The 23556-nt window shown below is 42.8% G+C and overlaps 1 protein-coding gene across 1 annotated transcript in view; it reads right to left on the reverse strand.

Annotated features, from left to right (window-relative positions):
• GALNT17 (polypeptide N-acetylgalactosaminyltransferase 17) overlaps nt 1-23556 on the reverse strand; it is a gene marked incomplete at both ends in the record, with an annotated part of 370966 nt that overhangs the window by 6855 nt on the left and 340555 nt on the right. The window contains one exon of the mRNA XM_084249348.1: nt 17008-17103. Coding sequence (XP_084105474.1) covers nt 17008-17103 — 96 coding nt within the window. The remainder of the gene's footprint in view (nt 1-17007; nt 17104-23556) is intronic.

Genomic DNA, 23556 nt, shown 5'->3' on the forward strand with positions numbered 1-23556 from the left:
AGCAGAGCAGGCAGACTGACAAAGAAATACACTGCTGAGGGGAGCAGCGGGCGCGGCAGGAGAGGTCTGTCGCTCCATGTGGGACCCTGGCTGGTGGCCGGGGATTGAACCGGCGCTGCAGAGGCTGCGGGCAGCTTTGCAACCCAGTGCTCAACCGCTGCGCCACCAGGGGAGGCCCACATGTGAATATTCTTAAGAAGAAATTGACTTTCTATGTCACTGGGTATTAGGGAAGTTGGCCAGCAATAGACAGGAGATCCCCACCCTTGGGGAACACCTTAGGGTGGCAACCCAGGCCCACGTGTGTAAACTACATGCCTGGGGAGACATCTTGATGCCTGACCCTTACTGAATACAGAAAAAAATGGGGGGCCTTAAAACTGTATTTCCAAGTGGATGAGTGGTGGCTGCCTAGGAGATGGGACTGGGGAAAAGGGGCAGGAGGAATCTCCAGGGGGTGTGGCAATGTTCTTGATTGGGGAGGCAGTTCTAAAGGTGTGTACCCCATCAAAACTCATTAGATAGTACATTTTAAATAGATGCAGTCTATTGTACCTACATTATGTCTCAACAAAGTTGATTTGAAAGTATATCTGGGAGCTCAGAAGACATGTTACAGAGCCAGAGCCAGCTCCTGGGGATGGGCTGGTCCCACAGGCCTCCCTCCTCAGTCTTCTTCTTTCCACCATCCTGATTCATCATGCCGATAAAAACAGTATGTTTCCAGAAAATGCACTTGCTACTCAGAATGAATTGAGAGACACATTTGTACCATAAAACCCTGGGTTGCTTTTCTTGCAGACACGGGCCCAGGAGTGGATGGATCCCGGGCAGTGCTGATGGAGACAGGCGGCTGCAGGGTCTGATCTCCAAGGTTGTGTGGAGAGAACTGGGTGCCTCTGGGAGAGGCACCCTGAGTGTGGGGAGCAGTAGGCTGAGGGATTCCAGCCGACCTTTGAAAAACACGGTTGGCACTGCCTGGCCTCACTAATACTAGGATTTTTTTGAAAACAGATGATGTAAACCTATGGCATTGATACCTACAGTAGAATACTGTAAATGTATTTTCTCTTCCTTATGGTATTCTTAGTAGCGTTTTCTTTTCTCTAGATTACTTCATTGTAAGAATGTGGTATATAACATATAACATACAAATATGTATAAATGGACTGTATAGATTATTGGTATCACTTATGATCAACAGCAGGCTATTAACAGTTATGTTTTTTGGGGGAGTCAAAAGGTTTCCATTGCATGGGGGTGGGTGTCCCTAAGCCCCATATAATTGAAGATCAATGATACGTTTTTTTCTTTCAATCCCAGAAGCTCCCACTGGCACAGTGGCATCTCCCCGCTATTTTGTGGACCTCTCCAACCTACTGGTTCTGCTCACGCTGATGGTCCCTTCCTTCCTACCTGAGATCATGAGTGTATCGTGAAGCTTGTACTCACCTATGGCCACCTTGAGCTCACCCCTAAGGCAATAGGGCCATCCACAACATCTGGCCCCTTCCTTCACATGCTCATTGCTCATCTTCCAGTCAGCCTCTGCAACTGCCCATGGGCCACACCTCCTCACTGGAACAGGTGACCCCTGAAGATGTACTTCCCTGTCTGTGTCCTTTAGCATCGTAAGCTCTGCCAGGTACACCAGAAATTGAAGCTCTCAGAAAATTGGGCTGGCAGGTCAGCCGATTTCTTTCTTTCTTTCTTTTGAGGGGAATTCATAAATTTTTCTCAGAAAAAGGAAAAAAAGCACCTACCTTTCCACTGCAATAGTCCATAATTTAACCCCAGGGAAATGCAGCCTTTTGTACAGTTTTACTCAAATTCACATGACAGAACATCTACTTTCTGAGATGATTCTTAAGTGTTTTCTAGATTTTCTACAATGTTTTAGGAGAATGACTTGTTCCTTCCTGTCTAGTCTTTCATTCCACTTCACCTTTTTTTTTTTTTTTTAAGATTTATATATTTATGCATACAGGAGCTGGGGGTACAGGCCAGAGATGCGGAGGGTGAGAGGATTCACCAGAGACAGAGTGGGGAATAGAACAGACAGACTGACAAAATACACTGCGGAGGGGAGCAGCAGGCGAGTCAGGAGAGGTCCGCTGAGCCATGTGGGAAGCTCCCTGGGCGGGGATACGAACTCGTGCTGCAGTGGCTGCTGTTAGCTTCATAGGTTGCATCCTAACCGCTTGTGCCACCAAGGAGGCCCTCCACTCCACCTTTAAACGTGCTCTCACTTCCTGCCTGTCTTTGCCCTCTCAGATTTCCTCAAATTCAAGTTTCCAGAGAACCCTCCCCATCTCCTGGCCTCCCATTCTTTTGTATCCACCCTAATCTCTCTCTGCATGCTCTGTGGGGGTCCTCTGACCTGGGCTGGGTCCTCTGTCACTGCAGCTAACACTCAGTGTATTCTCGCCTCAGCACCTCTGGGGAGGGTGGCATTTGGCTTTGCTTCCATGGTTGGCGAGACTCCACTGCTCTGGTTCTGCTGCCCAGCAAAGGTGGAGCTGTTGGGACCTCCCTGGTGGTACAAGGCGTTAAGTCTTAGCATTATGAAGCTATCCACAGCCACTGCAGCACAAGTTGATCCCCAGCCAGGGAGCTACCCACATGGCGCAGCAGACCTCTCCTGTCTCACCCGCTGCTCCCCTCAGCAGTGTATTTCAGGTCAATTGGCCTGTTCTGCTCCCCACTCTGTCTCTGGTGAATCCACTCACCTCCTGCACTTCTGGCTTGTACCCCAGCTCTTGCATGCATAAAGGAGCTGCTCTGCTTGCCCTCTGCACACCCTGGAGTGCCCCTGCCTCTGTCACTGTCCTCTGCATGGCTGATCACTGGATGTTATCATTGGCCTGGCCAAAGCCCACCCTCAACTCACAAAGCCCCAGATAGAACTCATCTTTCACCCCCAAAACCTGCATCCCTAATCTAAGCCAATGACACCAGCATCTCTCCATCAAACCAGGGACTTGGGTGTCACCTGAGCCTCCGTCATCCTTTTCTTTGACTTCTCCACTAACAACACTAGTTCATTTGACTTTCTAACCATTTGTAAAAACAAGAGGCCTTTTCTTGTCAAAACAATTTTAGATTCACAAAAATGTTGCAAAAATGGCATAAATTCTCCGCATGCCTGACACTCAGCTTTGCCTACAGTTAATATCTTACATCAGTGTGGTGTAATTATGAGAGCCAGGGAGTTAGCACTCGAACAATCCTATTAGCCCATCTACAGCCCTGGCTGGTATTTTGCCACTTTCCCAACTATGTTCCTTTTTCTTCCAGGACCCAACACAGGATCGCGCATTGCACCCATAATCACGGCTCCTTAGCCTTCCACCTGGGGCAGCACCTCAAGTCTTTCCCTCATTTGAATGACTTGGGACTTCTGAGAGAACTGGCCAGTTACTTCAGTTATTTTTATAGAATGACCCTCAGTTTGGGTGTGTTTTTTTTTTTTTTTGACGTTTTCTCTGATTAAGATTAAGGTGATAGCTGTATGTTCTCATGAGAAAACCATAGAGGTGATGGGGTGTGGGGTCTTAGTACTGGCGAAGCCATCCTGGGCTGCTGGATAGGTTGGTGTCTTCTGGGGTTTCACAATCATAATGTTACCTCTTTCCCTTTCAAAGGGAGAGACTTTGAAACTCTGCAAATATCTTTTGTTTCAACCTACTTTCACCCACTAATTTTAGCATCCATGGATAGTTCTGAACTACAACAGTTATTACCGTGCAGATGCCTGGTGGCAATTTGCATTTCCCACCTTCTGTCGACATTTATTTCCTGGACTTCCCCTGAAAGAAAGAGTTGTCCCCTTTCCCTCATTTATCTACATCAGTATGAACTCATGGATGACAACCCGATATTATTGTTATTTATTTTGTTGCTCAAATAGTTCCAGCGTTGGCCACCAGGAGCTCCTTCAGGGTGGCTCCTCTGTTCTTTTGACAAATCACTACACTTTTGAGAATTGTCTTATATTCTGACATCATAAGATTTTCCAGACTCGACTCATATTTTCGCTGCTCTCTCCCCAGAACCACCCCAAATCTGTATCCTAGTTGTGTTCATTGTGTTGGGGTTTCATTGCTTCTGGGCTCCCCCTTAGTGCTAGGAAATAGATACATGTTTATTAGCTACAGAACATATTTGTTTTTGTCTCCATATTTTCTATAAGATTATGTCTACATTTTATACTCTATCTATGCATATGCATATATATGATATAAATATAAAAAGACTTCATCCTGCTCCCTCACATCCAGCATGCCAGGCCAGAATGCAAATGTTCCTTACCCGTAGCTTCCTTCTCTAATAGCGCGGAGCCTGGTTCTCATTACCCACACCCTCTATACTTGCTTGTTCAGACACCTACAATAGTTTCAGACTTGTTATCCCAGACTCCTGTGGAAGACAAGCTTGCTTACTAGAAAACAGTATTGACAACGGTAGTTTTTGCTTTAACCTTATAGTACCCAATTTGTCCAAACTGCTCCCAAGTTACTTAGATTACTGGCCTTGTCTCCATTCTTCATGTGGTGTTATCCGTACATAATATAGGTAGGCTAAGTTTTCACTGCCCGCATTCCACTTTGGTGCTCTCCCCTACAGTCTAGTTTAATTTAGTTAGTTATTTTTTGGCCACCTGAAGCTCTGCTGTTCTGAGTCAGCACTGCATGGGGACGCATATGGGGAGAGAGGCCTCGCTCTCCTCTCATTCTTCCCATCCTGCTCCCATCTCTATATTCTTTCCATCCCATCCTCTCCCTCCCCTGTCAGTACCCCATCTCATTATTTTCTGGCTTGTCCTTCCTCATCTCTTTTGCATATATGGGCAGATAACATATTTATTTCTATACTATCATGTGTCCTAAATAAGGGTTAGCGATCTTCACATATTCTGCTGTATTTTATCTTCTTTTTTAAAAAAGATTTATTTATTTATACAAGAGCTGGGGTATAGGTCAGAGGTGCAGGGGGTGAGAGAATTCACCAGAGACAAAATGGGGAGCAGAACAGGCAGACGGACCGAAGACACTGCTGAGGGGAGCAGCAGGTGAGACAGGAGAGGTCTGCCGCGCCATGTGGGAATCTCCCTGGCTGATCAGGAATTGAACCCATGCTGCAGAGGCTGTGGACAGCTTCACAGCATGGCGCTCAACCCACTGCGCCACCGGGAAGGCCCCTTTTTTACTTATTTATTTATTTATTTATACAATAGCTGGGGTACAGGCCAGAGGAGCAGGAGGGTGAGAGGATTCACCAGAGACAGAGCTGGGTGGGAGTAGAACAGGCAGACAGGTCTGCCGCGCCATGTGGGAATCAAACCCCCACTGCAGAGGCTGAGGACAGCTTCACAGAGCTGCACTTAATCTGCTGTGCCAGCAGGGAGGCCCTATCATCTTCATTTAAAGAAGTCAAAATTTCTGTGTCAGTTCACAGAGATTGTCCTTGTTATTTTTTCACAGCTGCATACTATGCCACTTAGGCATCACTGGTACAATCTTCCTGTTACAAGTACTTTGAGAATTCGAAGTGCTCAACATGTCTTGAGATACTCAAATTTTCTTTTTTTTCTTTTTTAAAATTATTTCTTTTTAAGATTTATTTATTTATTTAGGCATATAAGAACTGGGGTACAGGCCAGAGAGGTGGGGGAGTGAGAGGATTCACCAGAGACAGAGTGGGGAGCAGAACAGGCTGAAATACACTGCTGAGGGGAGCAGCGGGCGAGTCAGGAGAGGTCTGCCATGCCATGTGGATTGCTCCCTGGCCAGCCGGGGAATCAAACTCATGCTGCAGTGGCTGCGGACAGCTTCAATAGGTTACATCTTAACCCCTTGCACCACCAGGGAGGCCCCGAGATACTCAACTTTTTACAGCTAGTGTCAGGCAGTGCTATTTTAAGAACTTTTAGAATCTGGTGGCCCTAACTGAATCTTTTGTGGAAAGTGGACACTTTCCCAAGACTCCACTGTCATCATTGTGGACATCAAAGTTCATTTAGCATGCACTACAGACATCATCTCAGTGCTTCACCTTGATTAGCTTATTTAACTGATGTAACACTTCTATGAAGGAGAACTATTATTATCTATATTTCCATGATAGAGAAGTATAAGGAGCTTCAGTGTCCTGCCCAAGGTCACAGATAGTATTCAGTAGAGCTAGATTGAGTCAGTCATGAGTCAGCCAATGGGCTAATAAAAATAAAAGGGATAGTGTGGGCCAGCAATTCTCAGAATACATTCCACAGGACACCAGTTCCAAAGGATGGGTGGAGTGGTTGTATCAAGTCTTCTGCCTTCTAATCTTTCTAAGGAGGCTTCTGCCCCAGTGGGTCTAGCAAAGCTCAAAAGATTTTTTTTTGCTGCAGGACTTATCAGGGCATTATCACACATTGCCAATATAAAGCATGAGGCTGAGGGGCATCCATGCCCTTCCATCCAGCTAGCTCTTGGGATTACCTGCAAGATATCCCATAGGCAGAGTCCAAAGACTCTCCTCATTTGGAGATGGCTTCATTTTAAAGCCATTGAGGTTGGCCAGGCCTGGTACTGGACAGGTCAACTGTCAGCACTTGGGAGGATCCCCTTATTGGTGGCCTGGCTGAGCTCCCAGATTCTAACACTTAGGCTTTGAAAACTTGACTTTCTCATTTCTGGAGACGTGGACAAGTCATTTGTCCTCAACAGATCTCAGCTCTCTAGTTTATAAAGCAGAGATATAACCGCCATCTCACAACTATGCTACCATTGTTATGTGAAAAATAAATTTTAAAAACAGAACAATTTCTGGCTTAATTAAAGGTAGTGGCTTTCTACTCCCATCCTTCTCTGACTTTTCTCTCACAAAGAATGACCTTTTGCAGAAAAAATATTGGATGGTTTCACTTATAACAGGAATATAGGGGAACCAAATAAGACATCAGTGTAAAAAAAATAACAGTACAAAATACAACAAAGCAAAAACAGATAATTATAAACTAGAGACATCCTGCAGGGGAAGAGGAGGGAGAGCAGTGAGAGGGAGGGAGGGAGGAGCACAGGGGACTGCGGTGATGGTGCACGGGTGCCTTGGGGAAGGGAATTCTATGTGGTCTCTATCTGAGGGGGTGGAAGGAAGCAAATATTGTTTAAAAATAATAATAAAAAAGAATGACTTTTTGCAATACTTATTGAGGTTTCTGGGAACAGGGGGTATATGGTACAATGTGGGTCTCCTGTTGAACACAAGAACATGCAGCAAGTAAACTCCTCTTAGCTTCACCATGGAAGAATGAACATCAAGGAAGACTATGTGGGAAGTGTCATCTCCTGACTTTCACTCTCAGTGAGATGCTGGGGAACAAAGACCACCACTATCATGGGCGGTTCAGGCCAGCTCCTCATGGCAGAAGCCTTGTCCCTACCAAGGCATGCATGACAAAGGCTTGGGAGTGCCAGGGGGCTCCGTTGTCCATACTGCCCTCAAGTTGATTTCTCCTCTGCTGTTCATGGCCTCAGTCCCTACTCAAGGGACAGATACTGACACCAAGCAGATGACAGCCCACGTCCTTATGCACTAAGCCTTCCTGCGAGGCTTCCTGTGCATCGCCTTCAAGATTTGGCTGGTTGACATTTAAATCTCCATGGAGTCCCTGCAGGAATTTCACAGCCATGAGCCTAGTCTTTTGGAAGCAGTCCCAAACTGTCAAGATAGTTGCCTGTAAGCAGGGCCCATCACCTCTGATACTGCAGGGAAGAACTATAAGGTGCAGCTCTTCAAGAAGGGGGATGGAGATGACACCACCCCACCACCGAGAAGCCTGAAAAAGCCCCTCACACCTTTCTAGAGCCAACATCAGTGTGGACATGGCACTTTTGGTGGCCCCAACATGGAAGTCCAGCACGTTGTCTGATAGTGGAACTTCCCATTACCGCTAGCTCCTCAGTCAGCTGGGTGGAGTGATAGTCTCAGACATTCTGTGACTCGTATTTGGTCTTCCTCTGTCATTGGGAATGCAGACTCCGGGGGCACCACAGCCCCTCTCGATGTGTCTAAACACCACTTGCTCTAACTCTCCAGGATCTGGTCTTAATTCTAACTGCCCTCATTCTTAGACCCTCTCAATTTCAAACAAGGAACGTTGCTGAACATAATCATCCAACAGACATTGCTGATGCAAAGAGAGATTGAAACTCTGCACTGAAAGGTCAGGGGACCAGGCTATTGGAAAGCTTTGCCCTGGCCCTGTGGCCCCAGGGACCATGGAGGCACCCCAGTCCTTTAGAGCAGCAGGCTCCCTGCCCCTTCTTGTTCTTCAGGAGGAGAGCTGGTGTCTCTTTATTAATTCTGTGATATGAAAACAACCTAAGAAACTAACACATTTCTTTGGGGGAAAAAACAGCTAAAAGCTTACCTCAGAAATAATAATGGTTGTTTTAGGGCAGTAGGATTATAGATGATTTAAATTTGAATTTTTCAGACTCACTGTAACGCTGTTGCATCTTAGTGAAAAGGAAAAAGATTAGCAGTGACTTTCTTTGAATTTAACAGCTCTGGGCAAGGTAGGAATTCAGTTGATAATGTGGTCACCACCTTATTTTTCAGTCTGAGTTCCTTATTCCAAGCTTAACAGTAACACAAAAGCTTTGCCTGGATCACTTTCGTGTCTGGAGAAAAATCAACTGAACTTCTAAGGAGATAGAAGACTTTTAACTAAGAATCTCTACTGGGAAACAATATATGATTGTAATTCTGATTTTCTGGGAAGAATAGCTTATCAACCCCTTCTGGCAAGAAAGAAAAAGCACAGTAATTCCTCGTTAACCTGGAGTCCTCCTTAAACAGACCAAATACATTTACTTCTGCATGCCACTTAGGAAATCAAGCATTCCTGTTCCCTTTACGTGGCCTTCCATGAGACCCATTTGTCAGAGCTCATTAGAGAGAGGAGACTGGGGGTTGGAAACAGAAGAGGGAAGCAAAGCAGATGGCAGAGAAAGAGACTCGGGTCCCTAAACCCTTGGGAAAGTCTCAGGATGCAGAGAGCAAGGTACCCTCTTCTCCATGAAGGATGGGAGTGAGGGTTGCATTTGTGGACTGGGTGGAGGCAGGTGGGGGGCAGGAACGAACAATCACAGAATAATAAAATCAGAAACAGTTTGAATATTTTGTGAGATGAGTCAGAGGAACAGAAAAAGGTCTTTAATATTCTTGCCACCTGCAACAAGGCCAAACGAATTTCTAAGTGCCACACTAGAATGTAGAAGGAGGTGTGTGTGTGTGTGTGTGTGTGCATGTGAGTGTGCAAGTGTGTTTAAATATTGCATGAATCCAGAAATGGAAATGTGCAGTAGAGAAACTCCTTGGTTTGGCATTTCTGTTGTGTAAAATGGAGCTGGCATTTCCCCTCCTGAAATATGTCCTCTCCCCTTTGTGTCTGGTAGATCTCTCCAGCCTAAAAATACCTACCCTCACTTTCCCCTCAAGGGCTTGCTTAAGTGCCCTGCTTTGACCTCATTTGCTTTCTAGGACTCAGACTCCTGAGCATGGAAAGGAATTCTGGGTTTACTGCTTAAAAATAAGGGTCTGCTCCTGGAATCCCAGTGCTGCGTTCTGGGGCTGTCATCTCTCCCAAGTCTTAATGCCAATGTGCTCCCAGTGGCTACATCCCTGAGCCCCAACACTTAAACGACTTTATTTGGAAGCCAGGAGATTGCTGGATGTCATTAACTTCAGCGTTTTCTGAGTTCCTTCCTCATGCTAATAGCTCGCCAGGGTCCTGTCACTCCAGTGGGGCACGAGTGCCTTATTGGCACCATGCATCATCGTGACAAGGTGTTTGGATGATGTATCGCTTAAAAAATGAAGCCATCAAAGAATAAATACAAGATCAGATTAAATTTAATTACGGCATAAAAGAAGTCTCATCTGTCATTCTGGTGATAAATTAACTGAGGGAAAGAAGGGAGTTTCTCAGTAAAGAGGGGAGAGGAAGAGGAGAAGGAATTGGCAGTTGGGATACAGGCGAGAATTCCCATACTCCCCCTGGAGCCCACTGAATCATGGAAAGTGCCAGAAACAGAGCCCACAAACCTAGAACCCTCCAGGTGTGCGGTGCACACCTAGTCTTAGGAACCTTCAGTACAGAGTGTGGCTGTTTGAAAAGCAATCCTTGAAGTCCCCAGGGTCACTGCTGGGTGCGGTGGGTCTCAGGCCCCGGGAGCCCGCAGGTTTTACATTTGCACATGTGCAGTTGCATAAGTGCGCCCAAGCGCGGGCACCTTTCAGCTGGTCTGTGTAGTTGATCTGTACACAAGCAAGTAGGGTGGGGGGTGGGGTTAATCGCCCCAAAGGGTTGGGAGAGGATGCCGGGAGCAACAGAACTGCTCTCTACCTGATTGTGGTGTGGTTATTTGACCCTATGTGCTACAGAGAGAGAAATTTCACTTTACAGATGGAAAAAACAACCCCAATTATATATATATATATATATATATATATATATATATAAACAATTGAAATGGTATTATAAATTAAAAACAATTTAGGCTGAGGATGAGGCATTCCCTGGGTCTGTCCTAGGTAATCAGGGACACATGTCACCATGAGTATGACACAGTATTGTCCATGACTAAAACTCAAAAAGCCATTGAGTGGGGGGGAAATTCTGGAATGATTGCTAACATGTAGATTCCCAATGCCACCTCTAGGAGGTCTGGGGTGGGACTCAGGAATCAGCATTTGTAACAAGTTCCACAGTCCCGTGGATCACACGTGAGATGATGTTGGGAGTCCTGGCCCTTTACCCTGGCATCCAAGCTCTTAAAACTCTGTTCCAATTGACTGCCCTGGACCAGGCAGCTCATCCAGCTGTGTACTGTCCCCAGACATGCTGTATGCCTCCCCCATCTCCATGCCTACCCCAACCTTTGCTTTTGCATTTCATGCATTGCCTTTGCTTCTACTCAGCCTTTCTATATGCCTTGCTCTGTGCTAGAGGGTATTTGGGGGCTCAAGAATATGAGAGCTGCTCCCTGAATGCACCAGATGGCACAGCAGGGTATATAAGATCAGGAGCCACAGGACTTAGGTTTGAGAATCAGCACTACCTGAACCTCAATATTCTCATTAGTAAAGGAGGGAGAGGGGCACTACCCACCTGATAGGATTAGCCATGACACTAAAAACAGAAATGGCTTCATCAGTAGAATTTTGGTTCCCTGTCTCAATGCAGCCATGGCTCAGGCCAAGTGCTCAGAGTTGTCCCAGGTGGGCCCAGAATGCACAGCTCTGCCCACAGTCCACAGCCTGCTGTACCTCTGGGAGGGACTGTAACGCATTGCTGGAGCCCCAGAGCTATTAGAGGTATCAGAGTCATGGCAGATGCTGGGGCGGTCCCTGGAGGAGGAATTGCCAACTCCACTTCTCTCCTTGACCTTTGCCCTCAAGGGAAATCAGATGCAGTGTCTGGGAGGAAGGTTGACAGATTGGGCTAGGAGAGACAGCAGAAAGGGGCTGGCAGAGGAGGCTGAGGCCACAGTGAGACCCCTATGTGGTGACCTGTGGCTGCTCCATCTTGGGAACACACCTGACCTGGGCCCAGAACAGCAAAACCTACAGTCAGTTGGGGAGCTGTGGGTCTCCTTAGACAAGACCTCCCACTCTACCTGGGTTCAAGCTGACACCAAAGGCTGATGCTTCATCCTTGATACCCTGCTTTTAAATAAACTTAGGCTCAAAAAAGAAACTGATGTTTATTTAATAAAAAATAGTAACCAGACAAGAGTAGGCTGGTTATAAGCTCGCTGACGGACAGAACCTTGCCAGCGAGCAGGCTCTCTGAGTGGCTGGGAACCATTTCCATCTTGTTGACAAACACATGTTGCAAGACAGGAAATTACCCTCCTCAGTGCCTATTTTATCTCTGCTTAATTGCTGCTTGATAATAAATTACAACATGGAATCCATTAATTAAGCTAACAATGTCCGTGAAACACCAGTTCCTTCTTCTGGGAGTTGCCTTGTTACAGGAGCTTCGATTCTGTCTCTGTTTGCCCACAGCACTTTATGAAGCAGTTTAAGAAGATGTCAATGCACGTGACTGGTGGGGAAATGATTCTGATGGTGGGGGGAGCCATATTGAGCGGGAGAGGGGGGATCTCTTGATGAGCCAGGGAGGGGCGACCTGGCAGCTGGAGAGAAGTACCCAGGGTGCACGCTAATTCAGAACATGTGGTAGAACAGAAAACAACATTAGATTTGCTTTAAAAAAAATCAGCAGATGGAAAACAACCATGGCCTGCTTTTAGGTATTCATCCTAGATTTAGGGGGTGCAACGAGCAGCCTAATTTGGCTTGCCATTCCACAATCAACTAAATGGCAGGAGCATTCATTTGGAAAAGTTCTGCATACAGGTGAAACCAAGGAAAGAGGAATTCCAGTTATTTCCTGACAAAGGCCAGGCACTAGGCAGTGAATGTCACTAAGCTCCTAGTGAGAGAGAACTTAGGGCCTGGCCTCATCTGGCGGAGAGCAACAAGGTGGCTATCTTCAGGGTGCAGATTCTCAGTAAATTCTGACCACGCTGTCTGGGAGATGTCTCTGTAAATTCTGACCATGCTGTCAGGGGCATTCCTGCTGGGTCTGTTTAGCAGGGGACTGGGTGGAATCCTAAGGGAGGGGACACAGGAGGAATAAAGGCATCTTCTGGACAGAAGGGTGAGGAAAGTCAAGTTTACAGGGGTCTGTCCCAGACCGTGTTTGGAGCTAAGGGCATCAAAAGGCATTAGAGGGCTTTCTGAGTAGCCAGAGATGGTGCAAGGGCAGGCGGCTCTGGAGTGAGGTAGGAGGAAGTGGCTACAGCATCACAGAAAAATGAGCAGTTGCCTCAACGTGCTGGTCCTCAGGTTCAGCCCAGAGCTTCCCAAGTGGCTTAGAAAACCTTCCCCTCAAACACCCATGTGAAAAATACACTCACTGTGGAGTCACAAGAGGAAGCCCTCAGAGTTCTGGGAGGTGGTTATGAGACCATTTTTACTCCCTTACTCATTCACAGAACTTGGCTTCACAGGCCCCTTACGATTAAGTACATATCTAAATGTGACAGTGTCTACTATGTCATGGCTTGTAAGTACTCAATTCAAAAGGTATCTATTCAGAAGGTTGAACAAAGAAGCCTGGGGATTACTTGTTCTTCTAAAGCTACCCCTGGTCTTTCCCAAAGAGGTGGCCAGGCACACAGTGTGGTGGAAAAGTGGAAATCCCCAGGGTGCAGGTACAAGCTCCTGCTGCCTGGACCAGAGACTGCAGGCATCATAGGGAGGGGACATCTAGTGGGCAGAGACCCTACTTCTCATCCTCTGTGCCCTTCTGACTGACAGCACTGTGTGCCCACCTTCCCTCTCCCTCACCTTGCCCAAGACTATAGATATTTGGTGTCTTATGGGGTTTAGTTCCAATAACCTCATCATAAGTTGAAAATACTATAGGTAGAAAATGCACTTAATACACCTAGCCTGCTGAACTTCATAGCTAAGCCCGCCTTGAATGTGCTCAGAACACTGAACTTATAGATGGGCGAAATTATCTCACATAAAGCTTATCTTTTATAACTAAGTGTTAAATATCTTTTTTTAAAAGATTTATTTATTTATACAAGAACCAGGGTACAGGCCAGATGCATGGGAGGGTGAGAGGATTCACTAGAGACAGAGCGGGGAACAGAACAGGCAGACTGACGAAATACACTGCTGAGGGGAGCAGCGGGCGAGACAGGAGAGTTCTGCTGCACCATGTGGGACCCTCGCCGGCCAGCCGGGATTGAACCAGAACTGCAGAGGCTGTGGACAGCTTCACAGCGCTGCACTCAACAGCCTGCACCACCAGGGGAGGCCCTAAGTGTTAAATATCTTGTGCCATTGATTGAATACTGCACTGAAAGTGAAGGCAGTCTGTGGAGTATTGTTTGTTTACCCCCATGGTGGCAGGACTGAAGCTCACTGTCACTGCCCAGTGTGTCAGCAGCATGACAGTATGTGACATGCCTAGTTGCAAACCCGACAAAACAACAAAATTCAAAGTACAATTTCTATTGATTTGGTATTGCTTTTGCACGTCCTAAAGTAAAATGCTCTAATTGAACCAGTGTTAAGTTGGGATCATCTAGTTGGGTGGATCACTGGTTTGTGGTTCTGCCTGTGCCAAGATGCAGCTTCTTTAATGGCTAACTTCACCATTCTGTAGGTCACGGTTCCCCATGTCCATTTCTGTAATCAAGGTTTCACTCTTCAGTCCCTGGGAGGGAAAACTGGGGCTAGGGGACAGTAGGAGCTGAAAGTTCATTTGTCTTCACAGCATCCATCTTCTCTGATGCTTCTCAGGAGCAGCTGTGCCCAGCCTGAACTATCATCTTCTCAGGTGAAGCCTGCAGGTGACCCCCAGTGCCTTCAGGGGCTCCCCAAGCCAGAAGCAGTAGCACTACCTGGGAGGTTTTGTTCGTAATGCAAAATTTAAAAGCCCACTCCTGACTGAGAAACCTGAGGGTGGGGCCCAGTAGCTTCTGCTTTCATAAGCCTTCCAGAAGATTCTGCTGCATGCTGAAGTGTGAGAACCAGTGCGTTGGAGCATGCCTATCATGCCTTTTGAGATCAAGATCTGCCTCTCCATCTATCCTCTGCTTCCTCTCTTGGAAGAGGAAGTACTTCCTTCCCTCTTGTATCCTAAGTCCGCAAAAGTGGGCCATCATCTGTCACCCAGCACTAGCACCCTGGGTTATTTTGCTGTTTTCATTCTTAAAATGCTATAGGTTTCCTGCCTCTTTACTCATCTTTCCCCCTCAAATGTAAACCACTTGAGAGCAGGGACGACATCTTATCAGCCCCTTACACAATTGTGACTAGCATCTGCACTAGGTGTTCAAGATGTACTTGCTGAGGGAATGAGGAAATGAATGGATGAAAACACTCTCTGGATTCTGGATTGCCCTTAATGCTAATGATGGAGAACCTTCAGGAAAAGCAGCATGTCTAGGTATCTCAGCAATTCTGCTCCCCATAGGCACTTTTCACCAAGTGTATGAGATGGTAGGACTCAGCCAATAATCTTGAATTATGTGGATTAGGCTTAAATTTAAAATGCCTCAGTTATGCTAGAGGGCCTGAGTTCTACTCTGCTTTGCTCACAGACAATTTCCCCTCTGTGCCTCAGTTTCCTCATGCTGTCTGCTACCTCCAAGAGTGGATATAAGAATCATAGGTGTCAGGATTCTACTTTCTGGCAGTATTAGTTCACCTTCAGAGGACCTGTCACATATTGCAGGCAGGCTGTAGATCTAGAAGACAAGCACTACCCACTGGTGATAGCAGAGGGAATATGAATCTCTCCTTTGAAGTACCGGCTTACTGGGCAAGCAAAATCATTATGAAAAGTCTTTATGAATGCACATGTTAATGTGTGTGTGTGGTGTGTGTGTGTGTGTTCGTGTGTGTGTGTGTATGACTGATGAATATGAATTTGTATGTGACCACAGGTATTCAAATACATAAATGATCTTACAGGGCATTTTGCCCAGTGTCTTACTCTTACAGATGAACACACTGAGACTCAGAGAGAATTCTGTATGTCTAGCTTAGAATCAATCATTTAGGTGCTCTTTTGGAATAGAATATAAATATTTTCCCAATTTATAGCTTGCCTTCTATTACTATTGATTGGCATAAAATTGATTATAATTTTTGCAAATGTCAAATATAATGACATTTTGGTATATGTTTTCTCCCAATCTTAGAGAATTTCTGTTAGCTCGGCACATGCACACACATATGCACAGAAACATACACAAACTGTTGGCTAGTACAAAGTTGGCAATGGAAATTCATTTACCAGGCTCTCTTTTTACTTTGTTAGCTTATTGTTTTATTATTTTTTTAGTTATCTTTTGTTTTTTTCCATGAAGCCAGAGAACACATGTGTTCTCTAAAATGTCCCTGCAAGCATGCTCTCCCTCTTCAGCCACCATGTGGCTCATGCACAACACTTACAGACCTGGTCATACTTACGCCATACTGACTATGGCTTTTTCAGAAAGGACAAATCAACAAATTCCCACAAGGGAATCTATTATTTTCTTGGAGTTTTAAGTAGGCACACTTGGTTATAACAACAACATATACACAAATGATATGCACTTGCTTTTTACCAAATGCCTTTGAGTTTTATTCAAATTTCTTTGGGGCATGAAATGTGTCAACTGATTCTCTTAATATTTCTGCTGATCAAACTACTTGTGAATTTCCCCCTGATTTCTATAAACAACCACAAATCCTGCTCCACCCCCATTTTCTCAAAATGTCAGAACAGATAACAACTACTGAAACCAAAGCCAGATTGACCCTGGTTTCCTAAACAACACAAAAAATATCTAACTTTTTTTTGAGACTTGCTTTCACAGACACAGCAGTGTGTGGACAATTATCTGCAGGTGATACAACGTAAGCATGTGCAGAGGTGAATGACCTTAAAACTGAGAGACTGCTGAGGTAGAAACAAAAATAATTGAGGGGGGTTACCTAGAGGCAAAGGGTTCATCAACAGAAAATTCAAAACTCCTATTATCTGAAGAAAAGCCTCTTCATTCTTCTCTATGTATAAACTGCCCTGCAACTAGCTATAATAATAAACGTCAGCCAATTCTACATTCCTTTGGTCCAACCTACATTTTAGCAAATAAAATTTAACTTCGTTGTTCTCAACCTTGCTCTCCAAAATAAATATAAACCCTCTTCCTTCCTAGATGAGAAGGCAAATTTGAGTTTTCCTCCTATCTCCTTTCCGAACTTGCTATAAAGCTTTCTCCTTTCAAAACCTGATGTCATAGTAATTGGCTTCTATGCACATCAGGCAGAAAGTCCATTTTTTAACACTACAAAGTAGAGGACAGAAGAAGTTACATATATCCCCTGCAGGATGGTCAAGTTATTCCTTTCCTGGTTAGAGACGGCTCTTACCTGGGGTCCCCAGCCATGGCATGGGTACAATATTGCTGTGTGGTTTTCCAGTGGTCCCTGGTCCAGGCAGACGTCCTTTGCCTTATTGTTGCGAAGCTGCAGAAAGGAAAATGTCATTCATCAGAGCTTGTCTAGAGGAGGTGCTGTTGCCTCACCACCATTCCATCATGGCTTGGTTCTGACTTTTCTATGAGCAGGTTATGTGACATCCCTCCACTCTCTTTAAGCAGGGATCTAGGCTCAAACCTTCAAGGTAATCACTTTATCAATAGATCATATTTCAGACAAAGTCCTTTAATGGACAATGTGGGCACTCCCCCTTTGCCTGAGATAGTCCTCTCCCACCCAGCCCCCACACATAGCTTCCCTATCCCCATCGCAAAAGAAGATCTCGGGTCACTTTTGGAAATAGAAACACTGGTTACCCACTGGTTATCCTAAGTGGGTGTTAGTACCAACTCAGGTCTTTAACAATCCTGGGAATCACAGATCAGTGTATCAAGTCATTACTGGCAAAGAGGCATGAAAAACAGTACTGGAAAAAACAAATTTTGCCATTATAAAAGATTCTAGCAATATTCATCAATATATTCAAAGAGTGTTACTGAATATCAGGCATCATGTGTTGGAATGCATCTGTGGAGGTATAGGCAATAAGTCCCCAAGGGAAAAAACCCTAACCCTAGGCAGGTCTCTTTGGAAGCATGCAATAAGTGACCTGCTTTGATCTTCATGTGCATTGTGAGTCTGTTAGTGTCCATCTCACCCACCCACCTGCAATCTCAACCAACATTGTTGGTCTTTCCTATATATCTTTAGTCCCTTTCAGATATTCTCCATGGAGACCAAACTAACCAGAGATAAATCAAGAGGAGAGACTTTTGTGCACCCAAACAGTGTCTAGGCTCAGACAACAGAGCAGATTTTTAATGTTTTTTTTTTTAAGATTTTAAAAATAATACCATCTCAGTGAGGTATTCTGGGAAACAGAAGAAAGTAACAATTGCTCACAATTATATCAGACAATCAGTTACTTATTTCCAATTTTCCAACAATTCAGTTTTGTTCACTTTTGACTGTGATGAATAACTTTATGCATTTGTTCACATTTCATGTTTTCTTCAGAGCAGAATCCTATAACTGGAATTAGAGAGGGGAGGGATTGGGATCAGAATGGGGGGGTTGCAATTGTATGGGGAATATAAAAATAAAATTTATTATTTAAAAAAATAAATAAAGAAAAAAAAGATTTCACCTATATATAACTGTTATTTTTAGAAAAGAATGAATTTCCAGTTTTGCACAGTAATACTACCATCATGAGGGTCGTATTCATTAAAAAAAAACAAAAACTATCCAAGGAATAGCCTGGACCCTGCCCAGCTGCTTCTTGAAAACGTTGGAATAATTTATATTCCCATTCACAAGTTATGAGAATACTTAGCAGTCTGAGTATCATCATTTAAAAGTGTGCTGGTCAAAGTGTACAAACTACCATTTATAAGATGAATAACTTCTCAGGGGTTCTGTTTTACAGCATGGTGATTATAGCTAATAATATTATGTTATATACTTGTTAGTTTAGATCTTAAGTGTTCTCACCAAAAGAGAGAGAGAGAAAAAAAAGCAATTATGTGATGTGATGGAGACATCAGTTAATGCTATGCTGATAATCATTTTGCAATATATGTGTATCAAATAAACATATTGTATATCTTAAACTTATATAATGTTATATATCAATTATATCTCAATAAATCTGGGGGTGAGATGAAGTGCACCAGCTTGGGAAAAAATTCTACAGATAATGGTAAACCCAAGATACTAAAAAATTTATGAGAGGGGTGGGAGAAGAGATGAATGAATATATTGGAAAAAAGCAAGAATTCTATCGGAAAGTTGCTATCTTTAGTTCTTTTATAAATGCTTTAAGGAAATTCTTGGTTGCCAATGTTTTCAATGGTACCAGGGATAATTACACAGAAAAACCCAGTTAACTTTGAGTTGAAACGAAATTCAAAAGAGTTAGATTTTGGGTGATGAAATTTTAGAAAGACTTTTAACCAATATATTTTGCTTATATTTTCCTTTTTATGTATACATACAAAGACTATGAAAAAAATGTACCTAATGAAGTCTAACAAATCTTTTTAAACAAGCATAAAATAAAATTTATATGTGATAACAATAAATTATTTAAGAGGCAAAGAAGGGTATTTTATTTTTATAAATTTATGGTTAACCATAATTTGGCAGTTTCATTTAGCAATTATTTCCCTTTTTGAGAATCATCTGTTTATTTCCCCCTTGGGATCCCAAGTGGTTTTATTATAAATTTATAAGAGTTCTTTAGAAATTAAGGATATTAATGGTTCTATGGTATATTTGTTCCATGTAATGATTTCATAATACCAGACTTTTAATTTTCTTTCTAATGTTTATGCAATCAAACCTATCAATGAGCAATTTTTTGTTTGTTTAAACTCAAATTTTAGATACTTTGAAGGAAAATAGGTTCTTTACTTTTTACAAGCTTGAGTTGCAAAAAAATTCCTTATTCTTTTGCTAACAGTTCCCCATTCAGCCTTGGCTGATAAAATCAGACAGAAAGCATGAGAACACTTTTCTCTTGCATCCTCAGTGGGAACCTTGGCAGCAGAGAGTGACAGTTCCAGGTCTGTCAAATAGATGCAATCATTGAGTAGTTAAATATATATTTATGGAGGGTCTGGTAAGTGCCTGGCATTGTGCTGAGTTTAATAAACACAAAGATAAGATTTTATCTGCCCTGAGTAGTTCATGGTCTTGAGAGACAGAAATAGACATGGCTAGAGCTGATTCAATGCCTGAATTGTGAGAGGACAGCAAGAAGGAAGTCCCCATCCCATCTCAGGAGTTCAGAGACTAACAGGAGGTGACTCCTGGGCTGTTTACAAGGGCTGTTCTGTTTTTCACCTAGATGGTGGCCACATGGATTTTTGCTTCACATCGTTATGCTACATGTGTAGGCCTCATGCATACTGTATTTGCGATGTATTTCACATACATGATGTTTAAGGAGGAAAAAGATGAGTGAAAGTCAAGTAGGGACCTGGGGCAATTCAGCCTGCCATAGAATTCTCAGCAAAAGAGCTGGCCCAGTGTTTTTAAACAGATTGAAGTATTTTCCCCTGAGGAAAGTCAATACCTTCCACATGAAAGTGTCAAGACATAAAGCCTCTGCATATTTCTCTTTTAAAATTATGTTATGACATTCCAGCCAACAGAGATGAACAAAAATTTAAGAATCAAAGAAAAGTGACTGACTAGCTAATTGGGCCCGAGCTCCAATGTGGGTTGCAAGATGAGGCAGAGACACTGGGGCTGGCTCCCGCCAGAGGTCCCTGTCTCTCTTTGCCTCTGGGCTGGGATCTGGGTGTAGTGAATAAAACTAGCAGATATTTAAAGTAGTTCTCTGAATAACGGTAAATTTAGTCACCAAGATGAATTTGGTTAAAAAGTTATTCTTAAAGAAGGGATAATATGTAAATAAAGCATAATCAGTTTTGGGGTCTACAATCCAGAAAATACTAATAAAAGCTCAACCCTACATATTGGAAGCTCACAGGTTAATGTTTTTAAAAATTAGAGGTTGCCATAATGTACCTAAGAATGAGACATCCACATGTCACATGAGTACAGAGCTTTTTTTAAAGCCATAAACAAAATGAGCTGAAAGATCAGGAAAAAAAAAAAAAAAAAAAAAGGAAGCCAGGAATATTCACTGGCTTGGGGAAAAACCCTCAATCAGAATTGGACGTGAAAAATGAAGATCACAAAATTCATATATAGTGGGATATTCACTCTGCCTTCCTTTTCCTACTGCTCTGGGGTGTGGTGAAAAGAGTGTGTGGTGAAAAGAGCAAGTAGGAGTGAGTGTCAAATACAGAACAGTCTAAATATTGGTAGATTTTGTTACCAAACTGAATTAGGTTAGACATCTTCATTGAATGCTATATCCCAGCTGAAATCTATTTCAGGGTATGGGTGAAGACAGCAAGCAGAAAAGGAGCATGGAAGTAAATGCCCTCAAATGCCATTGTTGATCATACCTGGGAACTGGGATATGGAGTTAATGTTGTCTTCATCTTCATATTTTCTATAGAGTCTATACATTAAATTTATTAATTGATGAAGAACATTAACAAAAACAAAAGACTTCCCTCCTCCAAGAATCACATTGTGATGCCTCTTTTACTCATAAGGGCATCCTGATGTTCAGCCCTAGAGACATCATTTACCTCTGGTTTCTGTGAATAGCAGACCCTGGAGTTGTGCAGTGCACACCCTGAGGAACTTTGCCCTGGCCATCATCTAGTATTTTCGCATTTTAACTCCTTCTTTTTATCACTATTTCGCTTCTAATTATAAAATTATCACATGAACCTTAGTAGTAATTGGGAAAACATAACAAAGTGCCCCCCAAATCCACCTGTTTCACCACCAGAGGTAAGAAACAATCCATTTCTCCTTACTATCCTTTCACTTCAAATAGAAGCCAATCCAATTTTGTAATTCTGACTTTTTCCTCTTAAGTACTATACTAGCAATATTTTTCTCATATCATTAAAGTTTTGTAAACACATTTTGAAATGCTTGCAAAATATTTCAAACTATAAATATATCAATTTAATTAGGCTTCAAGTTAAATTCAAAATTTTTGCTCTAAAAATCACTGTAATAAACAATTTTACTCTTAAATCTTTGTCCTCATTTCAGATTATTTGCGTGGGTAAGACTGGAGATGAAAGTCTGACTATCATTAAGCCTTTTAATACATGTGCTTCAAATTGCTTTTGAAAAAGCTTGCTTCAATTTGCACTCTCAGCAGAGGACATGTGGTTTTTCATATTATCAAGACCTTGTCAGCAAAGTACCAACATATATTCTAAATATGCATCTTTGTTCAGTGGTAGGAGACAAAAAGGTACCTCGATGTATTTTAAATGTTATTTTAATTTCTTTGATTATAAAATAAATTGTTTAATTTTTTCAATGATTTACATTTTCTCTGCTTTTCTTTGGGAATATTTTGCTATTTAAGTAAAATATTTTGTTTAAATAAATTTGCAGAGCTCATTATAAATTAATGCTGTCATCTGTTCATCTATAGTATTTATGGCTCACATTTTCCAGTTTGGCATATTATATCTCTCATCAGTTGATGTACAGATATTTTAATATTTATGAACTTAGATCAATTATCCTTTATCCTTGCATTTTCATCCACAGCTTTCATTCTTAGAAAGTCCTTCCCCTTTCAGATTTCACATTCTTATTTGTTCTATATGGTTCTATTATGTTTTTTTTCCTTTCATTTAATACTGCAATCTAGTTGAGACATACACTTTGGGATATGGTGAACCATGAAAACCTGAATTGTTTTCTTTCCAAAGAGCTCGACAATTTAATTGTTTCATGAAATGTCCACTCACTATCATTTTTCCATGCTTCCTTTATATTTGATCTTATATTGATACTCCCCCTCACCCTATCCCCAAGTAAAAACTGCTAAATTTTGAAGAAAAGACAAAGCAACTTGGCCCTATTAATTGCTGCTACTGTCAGGTACTGTTCTAAGAACTCTACATATCCTAGTTCATTTCCTCTCTGCTACAACCCTATGAAGGAGGTACTTTCATTCCCCCTATTTTACAGATGAGGGAATGAAAGTCAAGATGTTTTACTAGGATTTGATTGAGTAGGCTTGCTTTAGAGTCTTTGTGTGCTCCTAACACTATATGTACTTTTCCTGCAAGACACAAGCCTCCCATTCTAGATTCCAGCTTAGGAGGGGTTGAATTACTGGGGCAGATTTTCTATCTATAAATGGCATCAGGCATAAAATAGGAAAATTTACAGCTATGGTAAAAGTAAACACTCTAAGTAAAAGAGTCTTCTTGGCTTCAGACTGGCTGTCACAAGGAGGTCCAGGCAGCCCAGGGAAGAAACCCAAATACCGGAGTGAGCTGGGTACCTCCACCAGTACAGGGCACCCAGCAACCTGCACCCTACACCTCCATGCCACCACTTCCTCCACCAAACACACAAAGCAAAAAGTAACAAGGACAAGGGCTTATATATATATATATCCATGTGTCCTGCAGTGGTGCTTGTGATATTTTGAAAATTAAAAAAAACATAAATTTTATGCCTATATTTTCAATTAAAACACAGCCTAGATAATAGTTGGGATCATATGTAACCATTATTAATGCTGCAGAAAAATATTTAATGATACAAGAAAAGACTATGCATATAAAATATTCATGTTTGTCTGTGTATATAAATTCACACACATAGACACACACACAGAAGATTTATCTTAAAATGTACACGTTAATTATGGAATCAGAATGCCCATATCCAACCCTGGCTTCATAACTTTAAAACTGTGAGACCTTAGGTAATTATTTAATTTCTCTGAGTCTCAGCATTCTTACCAACAACATGGAAACAATACCACTACCTCATAAGGTAAGGGTGAAGTGAATTCATTAGTGAAAAGCA

The sequence above is a fragment of the Talpa europaea genome (assembly GCF_964194135.1).
Source record: "Talpa europaea genome assembly, chromosome: 12".
Classification (NCBI taxonomy): domain Eukaryota; kingdom Metazoa; phylum Chordata; class Mammalia; order Eulipotyphla; family Talpidae; genus Talpa; species Talpa europaea.